A 22,798-nucleotide genomic window follows, 5' to 3' on the forward strand; every position below is an offset into this window, starting at 1 on the left:
GGCTCGCGTGCGGGCGCCGCCCCGTGCACCCTCCACGCAGCAGCCAGACGGTGGGCAGGCGCGCTCTCTGATGTCCCCCTCCGCCGTCCCCACCCACCTGGGTCGTTAGCCGTCCTGCCTGAGATCTCCTCCAGGTTCAAATTCGACTGGGTGAAGGTGGACCACAGGAAGACAGAGGCTCAGGAAGGACAGGTCCAGGAAGGCAGGAAGATTGAGTTCTTTTGGTGCGAAGAGGAGAAAGGCTCTGATGTGCTCAACTGAACAAGGATGGGGGGGCACGGATACAGACAGGGTGGGAGGCGAGGATCAGATAGATGGGCAGGGGACTTAGGCGGCAGGGTAATTGAAGGTAGGGAGGGACAGCTGCGGATTGAGCCGGTTCAAATCTCTTTTGGAAAGAGGTGGGGGTTGGTGGTCCTGGTTAGGAGCACGGGCTGTGGAGTTAGACCCCCCCCCAACCAACCGCCCCCCACCCCCACCTCCCCCACCTCCCCCTGCGGCGGTCCCCTCTGCAGCTGCCGATCAGATCAGCAGTAAGGCTTTGGGCTGGCCAGGTAGGCTCTTTAAACTCATCTCTAAAACAAGGGACCTACCTCTTAGCGCTGTGGGGCAGATTAAAAGACAGGATGCATCCTAAAGGCTGCCCGAAGCTTTGCACCATCCAGTCACTATTTTAACACGATATGCAGTCCCTGTTGTGTGCCAGACACTGCTTACTCGGTGTGCTGTGATCCACAGGGGAAAAAGGAGGCAGTGGCTCACAGTTCACCAGTCTGTTAGGTGGTGATAAGTCATGAAGAAAAATCCTGCCGAGAAAGAGGGGAGGGAATGGGGAGTGTGCTGGGGTGGGGGTGGGGGTGGTCATGGAAGACTGAGCAGGAGGAAGGAGGGAGGGAGGGACAGGGTTCTGGGTGGAGGGAAGAGCAAGTGCAAAGGCCCAGAGGTGGGAGCAGGCACTGCATTTAAGAAGTACAGAGGTGGCTGCTGTGTTCAGAGCTGAGAGAGCAAGGGGAGGGAGTGCAGGAGACAGCGAACCTTCTTTAAGGCCAGGAGGGAAGACCAGGAGGGTAAATGGATGCAGCCACACACAAGCATAACCAAGCAGACGGGGCTGCATTCTGACCTAGCTTTGTGCTTAATACATAGGTCCCTTGGAGTTCCCGTCGTGGCTCAGTGGTTAACAAATCCGACTAGGAAGGATGAGGTGGTGGGTTCAATCCCTGGCCTTGCTCAGTGGGTTAAGGATCCGGCGTTGCTGTGAGCTGTGGTGTAGGCCGGCCCCTTGAGCTCCAATTAGACCCCTAGCCTGGGAACCTCCATATGCCTCAGGTGCGGGCCTAGAAAAAGACCAAAAGACAAAGGGAAAAAAAAAAAAGTTTCCTGAGGTGGAGCTTCGAAGCCTTGGTTGATTGAGTGGGTTGGGGAGCTTCTGGGGGTGTTTGAGTCAAGTCAGGACACGCTCTGATCTCTGTTCTCAGTGTCACTCTGCCCTCTGTAGGGAGGAAGCTGTCTGGTGTGGGGACAAGGACAGAAGTGGGGAGACCAGTCAGGAGGCAAGAGGGGAGGGTAGCTTGACCCAAGGAGGTGAGGATGGAGCCGGTGAGCAGGGGGCTGATTCTGGGTATTCTTTTTCACTTTGGCTTTTTTTTTTTTTTTTTTTTTTTTTTGTCTTTTTGTCTTTTTGCCATTTCTTGGGCTGCTCCCTCGGCATATGGAGGTTCCCAGGCTAGGGGTAGAATCGGAGCCGTAGCCACCGGCCTACGCCAGAGCCACAGCAACACAGGATCCGAGCCGAGTCTTTGACCTACACCACAGCTCACGGCAACGCCGGATCATCAACCCACTGAGCAAGGGCAGGGATTGAACCTGCAACCTCATGGTCCCTAGTCAGATTCGCCAACCACTGCACCACGACGGGAACTCCTGGCTTTTTTTTTTTTTTTTTTTTTTTTTTTTAGGGCTATACCCACAGCATATGGTGGTTCCCAGGCTAGGGGTCGGATTGGAGCTGCAGCTGCTGGCCTACCCCACAGCCACAGCAACGCGGGATCCTTTAACCCACTGAATGAGACCAGGGATCCGACCTGCCTCCATCCTCATGGATACTAGTTGGGTTCATTACTGCTGAACCACCACGGGAACTCCGATTCTGGGTGTCTTTGGAAGGGAGAACAGATGGGGTCAGCTGATGGATAGCTCGTGGTGTGAGGGAGCGAGGAGGCAGGATGTCAGATGGAGCTGCCCTTCTGGGGGAAGCGAAGGATGAAGGCTGCAGGAGAAAGGTCAAGCTGAGGCCCCCTGGGGGTGGGTGCCAGGGAGTAAAGGGGCCCTCGGCTGAGCCCGGAGAAGAGGAAAAACCAGCAGAGGAGATTAGAAGGAGCCCAAAGGCAGGAGGAGGGGAGGAAATAGAGGTGGCAGCCTGGAGGCAGGAAGGCAGGGCCTCAGAGGGGGCCAAGTGGCCACTGTCCTGCCGCTGCCTCCTAGGGCTGATTATGGGGCTGGGGCGAGCCAGGCGCCCCAGGAGGTCACCTGGGGGGGAGCAGCTCTGGGGTGAGGGGAGCCCGATTGCGCTGAGGGCAGCAGAATGGGGTAAGTTAGGATTCGGGTGTGATAAGAAGGGGCGAAATGGCCTGAGTCCTGGAGCCTCAAGAGGGGCGTGGAGCTTTTTGTTCTTGTTTTTGTTTTGTGGTTTTGCTTTTTGTTTTCTCTTTGTTTTTTTGGCCACCCCTGTGGCCTGTGGAAGTCCCTGGGCCAGGATCAAACCGGAGCCACAGCAGTGACAACACTGGAGACTTAATGCCAGGCCACCAGGGAATGCCTTGCTGTTTGTTTTTAAAGAAGGGAAAAATAAGCACTTGTTTTAAGTGCTGATGGTCAAGAAAGAGGAAGTGTTGCTAATGGGAGAAGTGACTCTGGAGCGGGGGCAGGGCCCTGGCACCTCAGAGCCTGTGTCCTGCCCCCGGGGGCTGACTCAGCTCGGGGCTGAGTCAGCTTGGGGCCAGGGTGCTTCTCCTGATTCACAGAATGCAACTTTGGAGGCCGGGGGTGGCCCTGGGCACTGGCCTGGGGCAGGGGAGATGGGGTGACCCCCAGGGCGCAGAAGGGGGGCCAGACTGGGGTGGGACCCCAGGGAATGGGGGAGGGGCAGGAGAGGCTGTGGGCATGAGGCTGGCAATGGGCAGACCCATGGCATTTCTCTTCCGTCCTATTTGGTGGGCTAAGTGAGAAGCAAGATCGGTGCAGGGAGTGAGCGGAGTGGAGGTGGCAGAGGCGTGAGGACAGCAGAGAGAGTGTGAAGTAGCCTCTAGGAGGGTGGAGAGGACGGGACCAGAGTCTGATTCTCCAGCAGCCTTTGGGGTTCCTTGAGGTCCCTTGAGATGGAAGGTGGGAATTCCTGAGCAGCGGGGCCACCGTGCAGTCCTGTGATTTTCTTTAGTCACTTTAACCTGCATTGTGATTTTGCTGAGTGGGTGGCAGAGGGGGGCTGTTTATAATGCTGAATGGTTAAACTGCCAAAGGGGGCGGGGAGCCATCAAGGGGCTGGGGGCAAAGGGTGGTGGGGGCAGAGGGTCGGGTCTCATGGAGGGAGGAGCTGGGGCACCAGAGGGAGGGGCAGGAGAGATGGGCGCTGAAGCTGAAATTATGGGGGTCAGTTATCAAGGATAACAAAGTCCCCAGGGGGCCCTGGAATCAGGAGGTCGGGTGAAGGAGAGGATGATGGGAGGGAAGAAGCTCAAGGACCCACAGGCCGGGAATTGGAAGGATCGACCATGTGGATGGCGAAACCACCCAGAGCTTAGCAGGTGTGAGCTGAAGAAAGTGACAGTGAGCCAGGAGGTGAAATTTTTTTTTTAATTAATTAATTTATTTTTGGTCTTTTTTTTTCTAAAGCTGCACCTGAGGCATATGGAAGTTTCCAGCCTAGGGGTCCAATTGGAGCTGTAGCCACTGGCCTACGTCACAGCCGCAGCAATGCCAGATCCGAGCCGCGTCTGTGACCACAGCTCACAGCAGCACTGGATCCCCCGACCCACTGAACGAGGCCAGGGATCAAACCCGTGTCCTCATGGATCCTAGTCGGGTTCATTACTTCTGTGCCATGACGGCAACTCCAGGAGCTGAAATTGTCAAGGGATAAGTGATAGGACTTTCTTCCTGGCCTTCCTGGAGCTTGGAACCAGAGTGTTTTAGAGAAGAGGCGGGGAGAATGGTCAAGAAGTGGGGACAGGGCGCTGAGAGGGCCCCCTCCTTCCTGGAGGTCTGAGAACAGGACACCCCACACCCCACCCCCAGGCTGTGTGGGAAGGAGAGTCCTTGGGATCTGCCATCAGTGTTAGGAGTGGGTGCTGGAGGACAAAGGAATTACAAAGGAAAAGGATGGTATGGGGGGTGGGGAGAGGCAACCCCAAGGGGCCCTGAACAGCAGTTGAGGGGCTGGACATCCGGGCAGCCAGGGATGCTGGTGAAGGGTAGGGGTGGGGCCGGGGCTGGGCATGGCTGGGTAGGATCATAGCCTCTCATCAAACAGGACCACCAGCTGCGGTGCAGACCACAGACACTGCTGCCCTGGCTTGGCCTTGGAGCCCATGGAGCTGAGACCTGACGCCAGCCACAAGGAGAATGTCCTCCTGAGGCTGGCCACCCCCCTGAGGCCAGGCAAGGGGCGCAGGGGGTCTGGATCAGAGGTGACAGGAGCCGGGTCCTCTTGGGTAGCAGTTCTGAGCCCCTTTCCAGGGCCTTGCTAATTCCAGAGACCAGGTGTCCAGGGCCACCTGGGCCAGCACAAGGTCTTCCCAGCTTGGGGCCCGAGGGAAGCTCAGGAAGTGAGGTCAGGAGAAGAGGGGACCAGGAGTGGGCCTTGCTGGGGCCCCCTGGCTGGGGGGCTGGGGCCAGCAATGGTGAGCTGAGGAATCTCCCTGCTCAGGTGTCTGGGGCTTCCAGAAGGCCAAAGAGCAGGTGCAGCCAAGAGTGAGGGCAGCTTGAGAACAAGTTCAGATTCCCGTTCACATAGCTTCTCTGTGTTCTAGCTGTGTGACCGTGGAGCAGGTTGCTTAACCTCTCTGATCTTTAGCTCCTGTCTACAAACGTTCATGGCCCACACCACCTGCCAGGCCCTCCCAGGCATCTCAGCAGCTCCCAGGAGGCCTTGTCGCCCAGCTGTGGAATGGCCTGTGGGAGCTGGGGAGACCAACGGGGTGGGGGGCTCTTGTGTTCACCCCAGGTGCTGCCCCTAGCACCTCTTTGCTCCAGCCAGACCCCAGGGAGTTGTCCTGGATCCTTCTCCTTCCTTCACCGGCTTCTGGGCCTCTGCCTCCTAAGCTGATCTGATCTGTCTCCTCTCCACCCTCCTGCCACCCCTGATCCCAGCAGCCCCATCACCCCTGGGACCCCCTCAGCGGCCTCCCAGCTACCTCCCTGCTTCCTTCTGCCCCTGCCCTTCCCTGCCCCTTCTCTGAGTCCCTGCACTGAGATGATCAGGTCGCTGTTCTTGCCCAAGACCCCCCAGGTGTGTCCACCGGTCCGCCCTGAACAACAGAGCTGACACTGGCTCTCTCCTGTGTGGGGCCCTGTCTCTCCCGAGCACTGACCACCCCCAGGACATGACTGTCTGTCTTCTCTTTAGAGCAGCGGAGACTCCAGAAGAGCCTGGATGTCGGCCTGGCTAGTAGACATGGCCGGTGGGTGCCCAAGTGCCAGGCCAAGAAGGGAGGGCCTGCCGCCACACCCTCCCCGGGGGCAGCACTCCACCAGGATCCCTGGAGAGTCCAGAGCAACCTGGCCAGCACTGGCCCTGGCCCTGGCCCTGGCCCCAGCCCAGGCCTCGCCCTGATGGACACCACCGGCCGGCTGATCAACTCACGCTTCCAGCAGCAGCGCAATCTGCAGCCCCTGGGCGGGAGGCCCCAAGGGATAGCCCAGCAGAGTAACCTGAGCCTCAGGGGGACCGACCCCCACCTCTGGTCGGAGCCCCAGGAGAGCTTCCAGCCCCATGTGATGCCCTGGGGAAGCCCCCTACCCCAGTGGCCACTGGTTCGTCCATCCGCCAGCCTGAGGCGGTCCCAACTGCTGGCCAAAGATACCCCCTGCCCAGATGTCATGCCCAAGGCAGGCCTGGCCCCTCTCAATGGACACACATGGCCAGACCCCATATCCCGGTGTGGCCTGGGGAGCTGGACCCCTAGGCTCGAAGGGGAACCCCTCACCCTGGAGGATCTGGCCATCCCCACCCAGAGCCAGGCTTGGACCCTATCCCAAGCTGCCATCCACCAGCTGCTGGCCTCTGTGCGACGCCTGGAGCAGGAGGCGGTCCGTCTCAGGTGCTGGGCATCCCGGGAACCTCCAGCCCCCGCACGGCGGGGGCCCTGGACTAGCGGTGGCCAGGCACTCCCTGCTCGCCCCCAGCCCAGCCAGCCTGGTCCTGCTTCCTGGGATGAGAGGAAGAAACATCGCCACGCTCTCAGGGAAACTGCGGGTTTCCTGGGGATGCCCCGGGTCCAGGGTGGGCTCACAGACTCTCCGGCAAGCAGCAAGCCTGCATCACTGGAGACCGCTTTGGGGATGCTGACTGGGGATGCCCTTGACCCTGAGCAGGGAGTCCTTCCTGCCCACCCCCCAAGGCGCGGAGAGAAGTGCTCCTTAGGAACTGCATACGGCAGGTGGCAGAGGGGTGACCCCCTGCTCCCTCAAGGGGCGGGCAGCAGTGAGGCCAGACTCTGCTCTCCATCCTCCTCCAGTTCAGCCCCCGGCGTCCTCCAAGGGCAGGAAGGAGGGGAGGGGACCCCGGGGGAGCAGGTCAGTAGGGAGGAAGAGAGACCGGCTTCCTGTCCGCCAGACACGGCTGCTGTGAAGAGTGTCCTGCAGGTAGAAGCCAGATGGGTCTGGGAGTGGGAGTTGGGGGGACTCGGGGTCAGGGGGAGGGGTGCCCCCTCCTAGGAATTTTCACTCCAAGTTGCTCCCCTGTTACCTTTCCTCAGAAAGGGAGACCTTGAGGATGCGGGTTAAGGTCAGCAGATTAAGAACTCAGCTAGCATCTGTGAGGATGCGGGTTCGAGCTCTGGCCTCACTCAGTGGGTTAAAGGATCCAGTAATGCCGTGAGCTGTGGCGAAGGTCGCAGATGAGGCTTGGATCTGGCCCTGCTGTGGCTGTGGCTGTGGCTGTGGCAGTGTAGGGTGGCAGCTGCAGCTCCAATTTGACTCCTAGCCTGGGAATTTCCATGTGCCATGGGTGTGGCCCTAAAAAGCCAAAAAAGAAAAAAGGAAAGAAAAAGAAAGGGAGATTTTGGACAGGGGCTTGGCAGGGGCTGTCCAGTCCCGATTCCTCCTCGGCCTGAGAGCTATGTCGTGTCCCTTTGCTTTCCAGAACAGAGCCGGAAGCACTGCGGACCCGGAGTCTGAGCCAGCTGGGTGAGGCCACTGGCTGTGGGTTGGGGCCTGGGGCCACACTCCTGGGACGGCTCCTTTCCCATTTGTCTGGGGACAAGGACCTGGTGGAGAAAAGGCACGCGGGATTTGAGAGGGAGGACCCTCCTGGCCCCTAGGATGGGAACGTGGGGACTGCTGCTCCCAGGGATCTTCAGCTTGTGAGGCTGCCCCGCACTCTTGGCTGTCAGACGGGGCATCCTCCTGCCTCCAGGTGTGCTCTCGTCCAGGATTTCCCAGGCTAGCCATCCGGAGAGGGAAGTTCTCCCGCGTCCAGTCCAGCTTGCCCTCCTGCCGCAGTGTGGGGCAGCCCCTCCGTGCTGAAAGGCCACGTGGGTGGTCCCGAGCCCCTGGCAGCTCCCTGGGGCCGGGGGTCCAGGCCCATCCCCCTGATCGACCAGGTCTGTCCCCAGCCAGCAGTGGCCGTCCAGATGTTTCAGAGCATGGCAGCACTTGGTGCAGAGGCGGCGGGCAGTGGCTGCAGCTGTGGCGCTGGGCCGCCGGCAGCTGTTGCGCAGGGGCCTGCAGGCACTGAAGTGGGCGCTGTGGCTCCGGGAGGCCCAGCTAGAGGTGGCCTGGGGGCGACACACGCAGGCCCTGCTGGCCCGGACTTTCCAAAAGGTTAGGAGCCTCCAGGTTGGGCCACGGGGAGGTGATGAAACACCAGCGTGTCTAGGAAGGAGGCTTTACCAGGGCGCAGGCTGTACCTCCTGAGTGCTGGGTCCTGGGATGGGTGGGTGTCAGCTCAGATGCATGAACGAGCTCTGCCTGAGCTCAAATTCTGTCTTCAAGACTTTCTTTTTTCCTACTTTTTTTTTTTTGTCATTTTAGGGCCGCACCCACGGCATATGGAAGTTCCCAGTCTAGGGGTTGAATTACAGCTGCAGCTGCTGGTCCTCCGCAGCCACAGCGACCTGCACCACAGCTCACAGCAACGCCGGATCCTTAACCCACTGATCGAGGCCAGGGATCGAACCTGCATCCTCATGGATACTAGTCAGATTCGTTTCCTCTGAGCCATGACAGGAACTCCTTCCTACATTTTCTTGCTATGTGACCTTGGGCAAGTTACTTAATCTCTCTGTGCCTTAGTCTCAGTAGCTCTAAAATAGGATAATAATAGTATCTATCTCTCAGGGCTGTCATGAGGTTAAATTAATAAAATACAAGGGGAGTTCCCAACGTAGCTCAGTGGAAACCAATCTGACTAGTATCCATGAGGATGCAGGTTCGTTCCCTGGCCTCACTCAGTGAGTTAGGGATCCAGTGTTGCTGTGAGCTGTGGTGTAGGTCACAGACACAGCTTGGATCTGGCATTGCTGTGGCTGTGGTGTAGGCCGGTAGCTGCAGCTTTTATCCCCTAGCCTGGGAACCTCCATATACCATGGGTGCAGCCCTAAAAAGAAAAAAAAAAAAAATTCAAGGAACTCAGAACCCTGCCTAGCACATAGCAATCCTTCTGCTGTTTAAGAAGTTGCTATTTTTTTCACTAGCAGTTTGCCAGCCAGGCCTGGGAAGGCCCTTCTGGATCCTTTCCTCCTTGAGAAAAGTGCTTTAGGAGGGCTCAGCTCCAGGTTTTTTTCTCCCAAGGAAAACTCTGCCTCTTGGGCTCCATCTCCCCGTTCATTCATTCATTTGTTCATTCATTCATTCATTCTTCATTCGTTCATTCGTTCATTGATTCATTCATGCATTCTTTCATTCGTTCATTCATTCATTCATTCGTTCAGTCCTTCATTCATTCATTCACTCATTCATCCCCAAAGAGGTAGGAGAGTTTTAATGGTCAAGACCACAAACTTTGGAGTCTGGCCAAAATGTCTGACTCCTGCACCTGCCCTTCCTGAGGCCCCCTCTCGGGCACATTTGGGGCTGCAGCTAGCATCCCTCTTCCCCATCTCTCTTGACCCAGTGGAGAAACTTGATTCAGCAGCAGAAACAAGGGCAGCCTCGCGTCCAGGCTGGGCCAGGACCCTCACCCTCTGGGGGAGGCCAGGACCGAGGCCCCTCTGTAAGAAAACCAGCAGTGGACATCGCCCAGAGGAGCAGGTAGTTTTGGACACCCCGGTGGGGGTCCCTGTGGCCTGGGCAGTGCTGGTGGCTTTCCCTCCTTGTCTCCCGTTTCCCCTCCCCCACAAGAGAAGGAAGATGAAACCAGTAAGTGTGGACAAAGATTTGTGCAAAGAATGTCCATCCCAGTGATACTTATACTTGTAAAAATGTCAAAACAGGGAGTTCCCATCATGGCTCAGTGGTTAACCTGACTAGTATTCATGAGAACGCGGGTTCAATCCCTGGTCTTGCTCAGTGGGTTAGGGATCTGGCGTTGGCATGAGCTGCGGTGTAAGCTGGTGGCTATAGCTCTGATTCCTAGCCTGGGCACCTCCATATGTCGCGATGACGGCCCTAAAAAGACAAAAGACCAAAAAAACTCCAACAAACACTTGAAAGCAGTCGAAAGACCCAGCTTTGAGTGAGAAAATTGTAGTTAAATCATGTGATGAACATTTGGCAACTGTTCAATGTGATGTTTGTCACTGTTTTAAAAATTCCTCTCTTTTTCCTTTAATTTTTGCTGCTGCTGCTTCTTTTTTTTTTGTGGCTACACCTGCGGCATGCAGATGTTCCCGGGCCAGGGACCGAACATGAGCCATAGCAGTGACAATGCTGGATCCTTAACCACTAGGCCACCAGGGAAGTCCAGTTACAGGAGTGTTAATTAAAGAAAAACAGAAGGATAAGAAATCATATCCAAGATAAAGTTCCACAAACGTTAACAGTGCATAGAAAAAGACTGGAAGGAAAAATACTAAAATGTTGCCTAACAACGTGAATTACCACCACTGGACTGTTCACTTAAAAATGGTGACCATGGTAAATCTCACGTGTATGTTACCACCGTTAAAAATAAAAATAGGTAGGAGTTCCCGTCGTGGCGCAGTGGTTAACGAATTCGACTAGGAACCATGAGGTTGCAGGTTCGATCCCTGGCCTTGCTCAGCGGGTTAAGGATCCAGCGTTGCCGTGAGCTGTGGTGTAGGTTGCAGACGTGGCTCAAATCCAGCGTTGCTGTGGCTCTGGTATAGGCTGGCGGCTACAGCTCCGATTAGACCCCTAGCCTGGGAACCTCCTTATGTCGAGGATGTGGCCCTAAAAAGCAAAAAATAAATAAAAATTAAAAAATAAATAAGAAATGGAGTTCCCGTCGTGGTGCAGTGGTTAACGAATCCGACTAGGAACCATGAGGATGTGGGTTCGATCCCTGGCCTTGTTCAGGGGCTTAAGGATCCAGCGTTGCCATGAGCTGTGGTGTAGATTGCAGACATGGCTCGGATCCCGCGTTGCTGTGGCTCTGGTGTAGGCTGGTGACTACAGCTCCGATTCGACCCCTAGCCTGGGAACCTCCATATGCCTCGGAAGCGGCCCAAGAAAAGGCAAAAAGACAAAAATAAATAAATAAATAAATAAGAAATAAAAATAAGGAGTTCCTTGGTGGTGAATTAGATTAAGGATCCAGTGTTGTCACTGCTGTGGCTCGGATCGCTGCTGTGACCAGGGTTCAATCCCTGGCCTGGGAACTTTTCCATGCCATGGGCAAAAAGAACAAACAAAACCAAAACAAAAGTAAATAAAAATAAATAAATCTCATTTCCTCTTCCCCTCAAAAAGTTAAAATAGCAATAGTGCTTATCTCTGGAGCAGTGAGATTAAAAGTTATTTTCATTTCCTCAATTTTCCACTCCAATGTATTTTTTTTTTCTTTTTATGGCCTCACCTGCAGCATATTGAGTTTCCAAGGCTAGGGGTCAAATCGGAGCTATAGCTGCCGGCCTACACCACAGCCACAGCAATGTGGTATCCTTAACCCACTGATAGAGGCCAGGGATCGAACCCGTGGCCTCATGGATATTAGCCAGATTCATTACCAGTGAGCCACCATGGGAACTCATTGTTTTGTTATTTTTAAATAAAAAAAAGTGTTTAAAATGATGATTTAAATAGTATTTTAATACATGTTTGTTGTAAAAAAAATCTGAACAGTATTGAAGGGAATACAGCAGGTGCAGAACCCTTCCCCTAAGTCATGTGCATGCGGGCGGATGCGCGGCCAAGGGCAGGGCTGGCTGGGCTGGGCGGGGTTGGAATGGTGTGCCCTCCCTCGGCCCTGGGCATCAGTTTCTCTCTGGGCACCTTCACTCTCAGCCCAGGGAGTCTGAGGGAGGAGCCAGGAACCCAGCTGTCTGCACTGCGTTCTGGGCGGAAGCCAGATGGAGGAGACAGGGGAGTCCAGATCCCGCAGCCTCTGCAAAAGCTGGCTGGTGAGATGTGGGGCACTGGGAAATGGCGGGGGAGGGAGTAGGGCAGGGCCCGGGCCCCCACACTGGGCAGGGCAGGGGGTCCTGAGTGAGTATTTATTGCATGTCTACTCTGGCACTGTCCCAGACACCATCTCCTTTGAGTCTCATAGTGACCTTGGCACTATGGCCTGGGAAGGCATTGTGCCTATTTTCCTGATGGGGAACTGAGGCCCCAAGGGAGTAAGTGACCAGCTCAAGGACCCACAGTATGAGAAGTGCACATCCTGCCTTCATGTGCTATGGATGCTGGTATAGGCCAGGCAGAAGCTTGAGTATTAGAATTAGAGAGTTCTTAGGAGTTCCCGTTGTGGCACAGCAGAAATGAATCCGACTAGTATCCATGAGGATGTGGGTTCATTCCCTGGCCTCGCTCAGGGATCCGGCGCCACTGTGAGCTCTGGTGTGAGTCACAGATGGGGCTCCAAACCCGCATTGCTGTGGCTGCGGCATAGGCCAGAAGTTTCAGCTCCAATTGGACCCCTAGCCTGGGAACCTTCCATATGCTGCAGGTGTGGTCCTAAAAGAAAAAAAAAAAGAATTAGAGAGTTCTTAAACATGACTCCTCACAGAGTAACTGAGGCCCAGAGATGGACCGTGACTGGCCAAAGGCCACACAGCCTGGCGTCCCGGGAGTCAGCGCTCCCTCCCAGCCCTGAAGCACCCCTCCTCTCGCTCTCCTTCCTCTTTCCCTCCTTTTAGTCTTCCTCCTGGAGTGCCTCCAGAAGGAATGGGCCAGGCGGGAGAAGGGGGTCCCGGAAGAGGCCCCTGGGGCCAGGCTGAGGACCCAGAGGATGGAGAGGCCCCCACAGACCTGGCTCTCTCCTGCTGCACATGCAGCCTGGGCAGCCCCACTGGACCCCCAGCAGCAGAGAGCCTGGCTCTGCAGGTAGGGGGACATGGAAAAGTGGGCAGAGGGTGGGAGGCAGCTGGGAGATGCCCTTTAAGTCAATTTTTTATTTTACTTTTTTTCCTTTCTATTGAAGCGTAGTTGATTTACAATCCTGCATTCATTTCAGGTGTTCAGCAAGCTGATTTGGTTATACAGATATATATTATATATATATATATATGTACACAAATATATTTGGTTGTAGCTTATATATATAAACTATACATATACATACATATCCTTTTTTTCATTCTTTTCAATTGTAGGTTATTACAAGATATTGAATATAGTTCCCTGGGCTATAGAGTAAATCCTTGTTGTTTACCTATTTTGTTTATTTTATTATTATTTTTTAGGGCGACACCTGTGGCATATGGAGGTTCCCAGGCTAGGGGTCGAATCGGAGCTGTAGTCCCCAGTCTACACCAGAGCCACAGCAATGCGGGATCCGAGCCGAGTCTGCAATCTACACTACAGCTCACAGCAACACCAGATCCTTAACCCACTGAGTGAGGCCAGGGATCGAACCTGCAACTTCATGGTTCCTAGTCGGATTCGTTAACCACTGAGCCACGACAGGAACTCCATCATACTCCTAATTGGTCCCTCCCTCGGGTCTGTGAGTCTGTGTAAATAAGTTTTTTGTTTTTAGATTCCACATGTAAAGGACACTATATAATGTTTGTCTTGGTCTGACTTCACTTAGTATGAGAATCTCTAGGTTCAGTCCACTGGAGGATTTTAGCAAGAGAGTATGGTAATTTGATTTGAGATAGAGAATATCACTCTAGTTGCCGTGTAGGAACTGACGTGAGCAGATGCCACAGGAGACTGTTGAGGCCATCAGGCACCCAACAGTGATGTGTGTGGCCTGGGCAGATTACATGCCACACCATCCTGCTAGCAGCCCCATTTCACAGATGAGAAGGCTGAAGCGCAGAGCGGTGAGGGGCTTGCCCAGGGCCTCAGTGGTGGAGCTGCAGTCATTACAATTAGCAGCAGCTCTTTCTCTTGGCTCTCCAGGTGCTTTGGGGCCTGGCAGCGTTTCGTGCAAAGAGGGACGCGGTATCGGGTCCACGTGGCCAACCGCCAGGCGGGGACCCTGAGGATGTGCTTGCAGCGGTGGGTGCGGATGAAGCAGCTCCGGGCCTCAGATGGGGCGAAGGTGACCCAGCTGTCCCTTTGCCAGCCAAAGGCAGGTGAGCAGGTGGCAGGCCAAGGGGCTCCCTTTCCCTCCCACCCCAGCAAACAGCATTACTTAAGCTCCTTCTGCAGTTGCCTCCGTTGACTTACGGATTCTCATGGTGGGAGGTGATGAGATTGGGAGCTTTCTCGGGGCGCAGGCTGGCAGGCCTGGGAGGGTCTGGAGGGGTCCCTGGAGGAGCAGACCTTGATGGGTCTTATCCTGACCCCTGTCGTGAGCTCTTCCAGGCGAGAGGTCTGTTCCATCCTTCACCTGGAATGGATGTAACCTCTGTTCCCGACCAAAAACTGACAGGGGAAGATGGGACCTTTGAGGTGTCCCGGAGGGGAGGGTTTGGAGGCGGGGGGAGGGGGGCAGTGCCCACCAGGGGAGAGGTCCTCAGAGGCCTGAGGCAGCAGCCACCAATGGCTTTGAGCAGAGGGAGGTCACTGATTCATCTCTCGCTTGTTTCTCAGGGACCGTGGTTCTGCTCAGCTCAGCTGCTGCAGAGGCCACAGCCCTGGGCCTGGGGATGGTGTCTCAGGCCCAGACACTGCCCCAGGACCAAAGCCCTGGATCTCTGCAGGAAGTCTGCCGGAGACGCGACCTCCACTGGGCACTGCTGCTATGGAGGACAAGGCTCTCTCAGCGCCAGCAGGCCAAGTAGGTGTCCATGAGCTTGTGACCTGGGGCTGGGCCTGGGGCGTGGGGTGGTCATGTCAGTGCAAACTAGCCGGAGTGTCCCATAAGGGAAAAGGCCACATCTTGCTCCTCCCTATGGCCCTAGCATGGGGCTTGGTCCCCTGTGGTGCCCAGCATGTGTGGGGCCGTGGGGGGGGCAGGGACACCGAGACAGCTGTGGGGGCCAGGGAGTGGCCAGGGGCACAGGCACAGAGTCCTATCAAGGGGGCTGGAACCTGATGTTGAGGTTGGTTTAATGATCCCCTTGCTCCCCAGAATCAGGACCCACCTCTCCCCGGCTAAGTGGGAGCCTCCCGGTGGCAGGAACCACGTCTGTCTCCTCACCACTGCCTCCCAGCATCTGGCAGGTGCCCGGCCTGCCATAGGCACAGAATAAATACTGTAAATGAATAAGTGGGTTAGCCAGTTTCCCCTGCCCCCACTGGCCGTCTTATACAGCTAGAGAAACTGAGGGCTAGAGGGGTCGAGCAGCGTGCTCTAGATCCCACTGCACATCGGGAGCAAGGAGTTCCCGCTGTGGCTCAGCGGGTTAAGAACCCGACTTGCATCCATGAGGATGTGGATACTAGCTGCAGCATAGGTCTCCAATGTGGCTTGGATCTGGCATTGCTGTGGCAGTGGCGTAGGCTGGAGGCTACTGCTCTGACTCAACCCCTAGCCTGGGAACATCCATATGCCGACGGTGCTGCCCTAGGGAAAAAAAAAAGAAGAAGGTCCCTATAGTGAGAGCTTTGTGGTGATGCTTTTGTACAAGAGGGTCGCTGCTGGGATTCAGAGCCAGGCTGATGGCGGTCAGGAGCAGCCAGTCTCACTGATGGGATATCAGGAGGAGGGTGAGGCGGCAGCTGCAGGGTCAAGAATTCTGTCCTTGAAAGCTGCGTACCTGGCATCCATCAGCCTCACACACGCTTGGTCCACTTGGACCCTCAATTTCTCTCTCTTTTTTTTTTAGGGCCGCCCTCTCGGGATATGGATGTTCCCAGCTCCCAGGCTAGGGGTCAAATCAGAGCTGCAGCTGCTGGCCACAGCAATGCCAGATCCAAGCTGTGTCTGAGACCTATACCACAGCTCATGGCAACACCAGATCCTTAACCCCCTGAGTGAGGCCAGGGATCGAACCTGCGTCCTCATGGATACTAGACGGGTTTTGTTACCACTGAGCCACAACGGGAACTCCCCTCAGTCTCTCTTAAGGCTCCCCTGGAACTCTAAGGAGACTCAGTTCACCCTGATCCTTCCAAGGGTAGCCCTCCCTCCGCCAGTCTCTCCTCTGGCCTTTGGGCATCAGGGTGCAGCTGTATTTCCCCGCAGCCTATCAGGGCTGTCCCGTGGCCTGAGATGAGTACTTGGAGATGAGGGCTGGAGTTTGGACATGTCCTTCCCCCAGGCATCCGTTTCCCCAACTTAATAACGGAGCGAAGGCAGAAATACTGGGGAGGTTAGACACGTGGGCTCTTGAGTCTTGGGGCCCTGAGCCTGGGCCCAGCTCCACCCCTCCTCAACCACGTGGCCCCTGCCCCCCAGGGAGTGTGGCGGGGATCAGCCAGGTGATCAGCGCAGGTAGAGCTGTAGCCTAGGGTCACCCCAGGGGCTTTGGGAAAGTGTGGAAGCCCAGGCCACATCCAGGCCATTAAATCAGAATCTCCGGGGGATGGGACCCCAGTGGGCATCAGTATTTCTTAGAACCCTCAGTGATCTCAATGTGCGGCCCGTATAGGAGGCAGCGTGCCAGCTCTGGCCCCGTGGCACCCTTCCAGCACCCCAGCCAGAGGTGAGGGGGCCCTGCACTCACCTGCCCCTTCCTGTAGCTCTTTCTTCCAGGACGTGCAGCAGCGGGCGCTGTGCCACATCCTGAGGGGGAGGCGCATGAGGACACAGGATCCCGGCACCCTTCCCAGGACCACCTTGGCCCCCGTACCGCTGGGCGGCATCCTGGGAGGGGAGGCCTGGCGGGGCTGCAGCTCACCCCACAGCTCACTGGAGAAGGTGAGGGGCCGAGGGTGGGGAGGAGGGCCAGGAGTAGGAGGGAGAGGGTGGAAGGGCCAGGGCTTATCACAGCCCAGAAATTTCTGAGAAAAGGACTCCACGCCTCCTTCCCCAGGCTTCCAGGGCCCCCGCTCTCCTGGAGACGCTTCTGGTGAAATTTCTGTGGACAGCTGGGCAGCGGCAGCAGGGGCGGTGCCTTCTGCTCTGGCAGGCGCGGGCCCAGCAGTCCCGGGGCGCAGCGAGATGGCACCTGAGCACCCTTCAGAGGCGGTAGGGACCCCTCCCAGGATGGACCCCTCCCCTGTGGACTTCTGTTTCCCGTGGCCCCCTGCCCATCCCATTGGGGTCCGCATCCCAAGAGGGCTCCCTCTTATACCCCAGACTCAGAGCTTTTCCTGCCTTCCCAGGATGCCCTGCTGAGAGGTGGGGGTGGGGAAGCCACTCTGCAAGGTGATCATTTCTCAGAAATTTCTGGGCTGTGATAAGCCCTGCTTTGCTGCTCACTGGCTGTGTGCCCTTGGGCAAATTGCTTAACCTCTCTGTGCCTGTGTCTCCTGCTCCACTGCAAATCCACGAGGTGGGGCACGTGCATCCCCCAGCCAGGTGCCTGGCATTGGTGAGCACTCAGCTGATAGCAACCTTATCACTAGGGGCTGAGCACAGCACCTGGTGTTGGGGGTCTGGGTCCCATCGTCTCCTGGCCCCCTGTCATTGTGACCCTCAGAGTAGCATTTAAACCCTCCAGCCCCCTGCAACCCACTCTCTCCATAATGGAAAGAGGGTGAAGAGTCAACCCAAGCCCCTCCCTGCTGCCAAGGGGAGGGCAGGGCCAGGCTGGTCCAGGGTGGCAGTGACCTCCTGAAGGTGGACACTCCATTTCTCAGCATCTTCCTTGGCTGGAGCCACTGGGCAGCAGCCCAAGGGGCCCGGAGGGAGCTGGCTGCCCGCTGGGCCCAGGATCGGTGCTGCAGGGCAGTGCTGGGCCTGTGGTGGCGGCGGCTGGTACAGCAGCGGGAGGCAGAGCAGTGGGCCTGGGAGCGGAGCCGGAGACTGCAGCGCCGTGCCCTGGGCCACTGGCATTCCTGCTGGCAGAGTGAGTTGGGGACTGGGACGGGGCCTCAGGGGTGAGGGGACACCCGGAATTCCGAGTCTTCTAATAGAGTCCAGTGATGGGACCACCCCTGCCCTCACAGGGCCCACCCAGAACCAAGTGGCAGAGCAGGGGGTGTGGACACCACAGTCCTGGGTTCGCGTCTCCGCTCCTCCATTCCCTGACGGTGTGAGCTTTAAACAAGCTGCTTAACCTCTCTGAGTCTCAGCGTATCTGGAAAATGGGGATAAAAGTGGAATCCCCGCTCCCAACACACACACACACACACACACACACACACACACACACACACACACACACACACACACCGACTGTGGGGATTCTCACCTGGCCTTCAGCAGCCACAGGGCTGACAGCTGAGTCACTGTGCCCTCAGCCCAGCCCAGAGTGCAGGGGTCACTGGGGGTCATTTTGGAGGTTTCCCACTACTCCAACATATTCTATCAGTGGGCTGGCTGGCAGGTGGGGGCTTGGTTTTTCTGGAAGGCTCATGCCTGACCCCTGGGGACAGATGCTTCTCCAGCCCAAGGTTGCCCAAGAATGTTGGCCCAGTGTTGCCAGACCTTCATTTTTACAGAAAAGCTGGGAATCTATATTTTTTATGTGAATTCTCTTGATTCCCAACCATCTTCAAGAACATTTTTAAAAACTTTATCAGTTGGTTGGTTTGGTCACCAAGTAGGATCCCTGCAATGGAAGGTCTAATGTTAACCCAGGCAGTTGGGTGGCCTCCGCTGTTGCCACTTGGGTAGAGGCCCAGGCTGGCCGAGCGGGGGCCCATGGTTTCTCAGGGCCCTGGAAAAGGCTAGACCTTCAGCATCTCTCTGGTCACAGGGCAGCAGCTCCTGCGTGAAAAGTACCAGAAGTGGGTGCAGGGCCGCCTCTGGGGCCTTCGGGGGGCCGTGTTCCGGGGCTGGCGGCAGGTGGCCGCTCATCGGAGAGCCACGGCAGCCAGTCCAGAGCAGGTCCTGAAGCAGAAGTGAGTGGGCCTGGGGGTGGAGAGTGAGGGGGTGGGAAGCTGGGAGGGGGCCCCTGCAGCTCCAGGGGCAGGCCAGGCTGGGGGCCTGGGACCCAGGAAATGGGGGCGCGAAGGGACCCCCAGCTTAGAGTCGTAGAGCCATGACCACCAACCTCCCGTTATCTGTGCTGATCAGCAGGTGGGGAACAGCAAGCCCCTAACCCCACCCGGTGCCCTGACAAGTCCAGGACTCCACCTTCTGGCCGGGTCAGCCCTGGGGTTTCAGAGTGTTCACAGTTAAGATGGGGACACGGGAGTTCTCCTGTGGCGCAGCAGGTTAAGGATCTGGCGTTGTCACAGCGGTGGCCTGGGTTGCTCCTGTGGCACAGGTTCAGTCCCTGGCCCGGGAACTTTCACATGCCTTGGGTACGGAAAAAAAAAAAGGACGGGGACATCAACTCCCTGAACAGCCACCATAATGTGTGCTCCGATTCACATGCCATTTGGGTCACAGCCCAGGGGCTCCGTAGACGGTCAGAGCAGAGACCATCCTAAATAGAGAAGCTGTAGTCAAGTGTGTCTACTGTTGCCTGATGCCCCTTTTGAAGCAGAGGGCACGAGTGATGCTTTCTCCCAGGGTTGGTACAGGATAAACTCGCAAGCCTTCACAGGGGCCCCACAGGGACAGCGAGCCAGAGTGGCTGGCGTTTTCTTGGCCCCTCTGGGAGTGAGGGTCCGTGTCCCCCCTCACTGACCTCGTGCCCCAGAGTGGCCCCAGAGGGGCCGTCAGGGTGTGGCTGATCCCTGTTGGAGGGGGCCTGAACCTGCAATGGCTGGGTTTCCACCCACCCTACCCCCGCCACCCCGGGCAGCCCCTGACCCCCTGAGCTCGGGGGCGTGTGTGCCAAGGTCCCTAAATGAAAGCCAGAGCTTTCACCTCTTACATATCAGTCCACACAATTTTTTAATCCTTGTTTTTATGTTTGATCTATACATTTTTAAGGACTGGGCTGTATATGTGAAACTGTATATAACCTGTGAGGATTTGTAGGGAATTTTGGGGTGTAATTTTTTTTGTTTGTGTTTTCCTTTTTTTTTTTTTTTGTCTTTTTGCTATTTCTTGGGCCGCTCCCGCGGCATATGGTGGTTCCCAGGCTAGGGGTCGAATCGGAGCTGTAGCCACCGGCCTACACCAGAGCCACAGCAACGCGGGATCCGAGCCGTGTCTGCAACCTACACCACAGCTCACGGCAATGCCGGATCGTTAACCCACTGAGCAAGGGCGCAACTTCATGGTTCCTAGTTGGATTCATTAACCACTGAGCCACGACAGGACCTCCCTTTTCTTTTTTTAAGGCCGTACCTGCACCATGTGGAAGTTCCCAGGCTAGGGGTTGAATCGGAGCTGCAGCTTCCATCCTACGCCACAGCCATAGCAACACAGGCTGCATCTGTGACCTACACTGCAGCTCACAGCAAGGCTGGATCCTTAACCCACTGAGCAGGGATCGAACCAGCATCCTCATGGATACTAGTCAGGTTCTTAACCCACTGAGCCACAACAGGAACTCCTGGGGTGTGATTTGGAATAAATGTGACTTTTGACTGTGAAGCCAGCTGTGCCCCTCCTCTGCATCTGTTCTGCAGCCACTTCCAGGCCCGGGGTGGATTCGTGAGAGACATAAGGACCCTCCAGGCCACATGTGCAGCCTTCCAAGATGGCCTGAGACAGGCTCCAGGGGCCACATCTGCCATGTGGTGGGAAACCCCAGTGGCCGCAGCCCGGCCTCAGGCACAGCACGTGGCTCGGGCCTCCTTCTCCTGGAGAAGCCACGTGCAGGGACGCCAGATGGACGGGCAGCTGAGGAGGGCCTGGGCACAGCAGGCCTCTCTTGCAAGGTGAGTGGCCCCGGGCCAGTGCTACGAGGCTTGCCTGCAGACAGCGCCCAGGCCCAGGCCCTGTGCTAGACACTGTGGGTGCTTGAGTCCTGCCTACGTGGACTCAGCCGAGCCCATACTGCTAGGAAGCTGAGCGCCAGGTGGGTGCCCATGGCCTGAGGGCAGTCTTGCACTGGGCATCCAGCTCCGGCCTTGGGCTTATTTTTGGCTGCCGTAGGTAGAGGGTGTTTGGTGGCCGGTGCCAGGGCTCAGGGGGCTGGGGGTGACAGGGAGAGGAGATCCTGGTCATCGCAGCTGGTCCTAAGGTCAGATTCCAGCTCTGCACCTTGCAGCTGTACCACTGCCTCTTTGAGCAAGTCTAACTTTGAAGGTAAAAGGAAGATAACAGGCCTGCCTTCAGGGTTGCCGGGGATCAGGATTAGAGATATAACGTGGGCTCAGCTCGGCCCAGAGGCACAGCAGGTGCTCAGTAAACTGGGGGTGGGGGTGGGGAGGATGGGAAGGAAAGAGCAGTTGGTGGGCCTGCTTTATCTCTGTCCCCTAAACAGGATGCCTGTCCCCATCGTGTGAAACCCTGCTGCTCCCCGTGCCCATTTTAACCTGATTTCTGCCGAAGAGGGATGGGGGAGGAGGAGCACAGGCACAGGGCTTTGCCAGGTCCCCACCTGCAGAGCACCGGTGAGGGCAGAGAAGGGCTCCCTGCAGCCCTCTGTGGAGTCCTGGCCCTGCCCTGATGGCCTCCTCCCTGCCCCCCACCCCACCCCGCCCCGCCCCGCCCCGCCAGGGTCCTAGAGGCCTGGGCCCAGGCAGCAGCCCAGGGCCGGGTCCAGAGAGCCGTCATCATCCAGTTCCAGCAGGCTGGGCCCAGGCGTCTCCTGCGAACCCACTGGGCCCAGGGGAGGACAGCGCGGCTCAGAGTGTGGCTGGAACCAAAGGCGGAGGCCCGCACAGCCCAGCCCTGGCCCAGGGCTGCCCTCGGGCACTGGCCCAGGTTGGCCACCAGAGGGCGCCTCCTGGTGCTCACGACCCCTCCAGCCCTGAGAAAGCAGGTGAGGTGGGGCCCTCCTGGGGTGGGAAGCCCCAAATTACCCGAGGGCCAGTGGCCTCAGCATCAGTTTGATTCAGCCCAGGTGGCAAGGGTGGTTGGATGCTTTTCCAGGACCCCAGTGGCCTGTGGACACCCTCCCTACCAGTTCTCAGACACTCACCCTAGTCTGGCAGACAGCCAACTATGGGTCCATCAACAAACATTCACTGAGCACCTACTGAGGACCAGCCCAGTGCCAGTCCACCACAAAGATGTGCCCTGGGCCATGTTCATTAGGGACATGGGCACCTGGACTCTTAAGTCATGGTGCAGCCTAGGATCAAGATAGGTGATTGGAGTCAGTAGAAATTTTTAAGTTTTTTTTTTTTTTTTTTTCTTAATGGAAAATGGAACGTGCTCACTTCAGAAAAATCAGAAAATGTAAAGTAAAAAAAAAACTCTTTAAAAACTTGCTCTAGTTAGTTCTGACACCAGCAAATGGTGACAAGAACTTGGTGGCTTAGCAGGAGGGAAGAGGCCACAATAAGTTCAGGTGCAAGGAGTGACACTGCATGGCAGCCAAGAGACAGGCTGTGTGTCATTCCAAGACACAGCCTGAGTTGCTGGCAGGCCACATAGTGTCCCTCAAGGTGAGCTGGAATCATCCAGAATCCTGTTTCAGGCTGCCAGGAAGTAGGTGGTAGACTCTAGAAACGTTCTAAGAAAAGAGAAATAAAAATTTTATTGTAGTTGATTTACAGTGTTATGCTATAAAGTGGTTCTTTACTAATAGAATTGAAAGTCACAGCTTTGGTTATTTGCAGAATCCACGTATGCACATTCGGCGGGGCTGTGGCAACTGCAGATTTTGGGGTCTCAGGGTCTTTTATTTCTAGATCTGTGCTTCAAGACAAATTTGTTTTCGGAGCATGTTTATAAACCCTTTCATGCCATTCCTGTCCGCAAAGGCAGGCAGGGATTCGCTTTACCAATGGAGGAACTGAAGCTTGTAGAGACAAAGAAATGCCAGGAATGGTAAATGGTAACCAGAGCGTTGAATTCCAGGCTTCTTCCTACCACGTGCACACACGTGCCCAGGCAGCCTGCACCTGACAGTGGGAGTAGGCTTTATGCCATTTCCCAGTGGCAGAGAGCCCCTTAGGGAGCCAGGCCGGAGCGGGAGGGTGGGGGTGGGGTGCAGCCTCAGGCTCTGGGGTCAGACAGCTCTGGAGAGGTGGGGCCTCAGGCAAGGAATTTAACTGTGTA

General features: G+C 56.5%; 1 protein-coding gene across 14 annotated transcripts in view; it reads left to right on the forward strand.

Annotated features, from left to right (window-relative positions):
• The window catches only part of C6H1orf167 (chromosome 6 C1orf167 homolog), a 25,403-nt gene continuing 2,605 nt past the window's right edge, over positions 1–22,798 (forward strand). The window contains exons 1-18 of one of the 14 annotated variants that reach the window (XM_084962793.1): positions 47–192; positions 516–554; positions 3,223–3,312; positions 4,529–4,656; positions 5,624–6,861; positions 7,361–7,404; positions 7,833–8,040; positions 9,332–9,468; positions 11,623–11,738; positions 12,477–12,663; positions 13,690–13,865; positions 14,326–14,512; positions 16,360–16,537; positions 16,653–16,807; positions 17,422–17,630; positions 18,483–18,627; positions 20,254–20,505; positions 21,290–21,554. In XM_084962793.1, the coding sequence (XP_084818919.1) occupies positions 4,587–4,656; positions 5,624–6,861; positions 7,361–7,404; positions 7,833–8,040; positions 9,332–9,468; positions 11,623–11,738; positions 12,477–12,663; positions 13,690–13,865; positions 14,326–14,512; positions 16,360–16,537; positions 16,653–16,807; positions 17,422–17,630; positions 18,483–18,627; positions 20,254–20,505; positions 21,290–21,554 (3,567 nt within the window). In that variant the 5' untranslated portion in view covers positions 47–192; positions 516–554; positions 3,223–3,312; positions 4,529–4,586. Of the gene's footprint in view, positions 225–515; positions 555–3,222; positions 3,313–4,528; positions 4,686–5,623; positions 6,862–7,360; positions 7,405–7,832; positions 8,041–9,331; positions 9,469–11,622; positions 11,739–12,476; positions 12,664–13,689; positions 13,866–14,325; positions 14,513–16,359; positions 16,538–16,652; positions 16,808–17,421; positions 17,631–18,482; positions 18,628–20,253; positions 20,506–21,289; positions 21,555–22,798 lie in introns of all 14 variants that reach the window. The other 13 variants (XM_084962790.1, XM_084962794.1, XM_084962797.1 and 10 more) reach the window with 13 other exon arrangements.

Source organism: Sus scrofa, chromosome 6, assembly GCF_054392235.1.
Source record: "Sus scrofa isolate SSC_HxYL_T2T_F1_AM1 chromosome 6, Sscrofa_HxYL_maternal_Yorkshire_Landrace_v2.0, whole genome shotgun sequence".
Lineage (NCBI taxonomy): Eukaryota > Metazoa > Chordata > Mammalia > Artiodactyla > Suidae > Sus > Sus scrofa.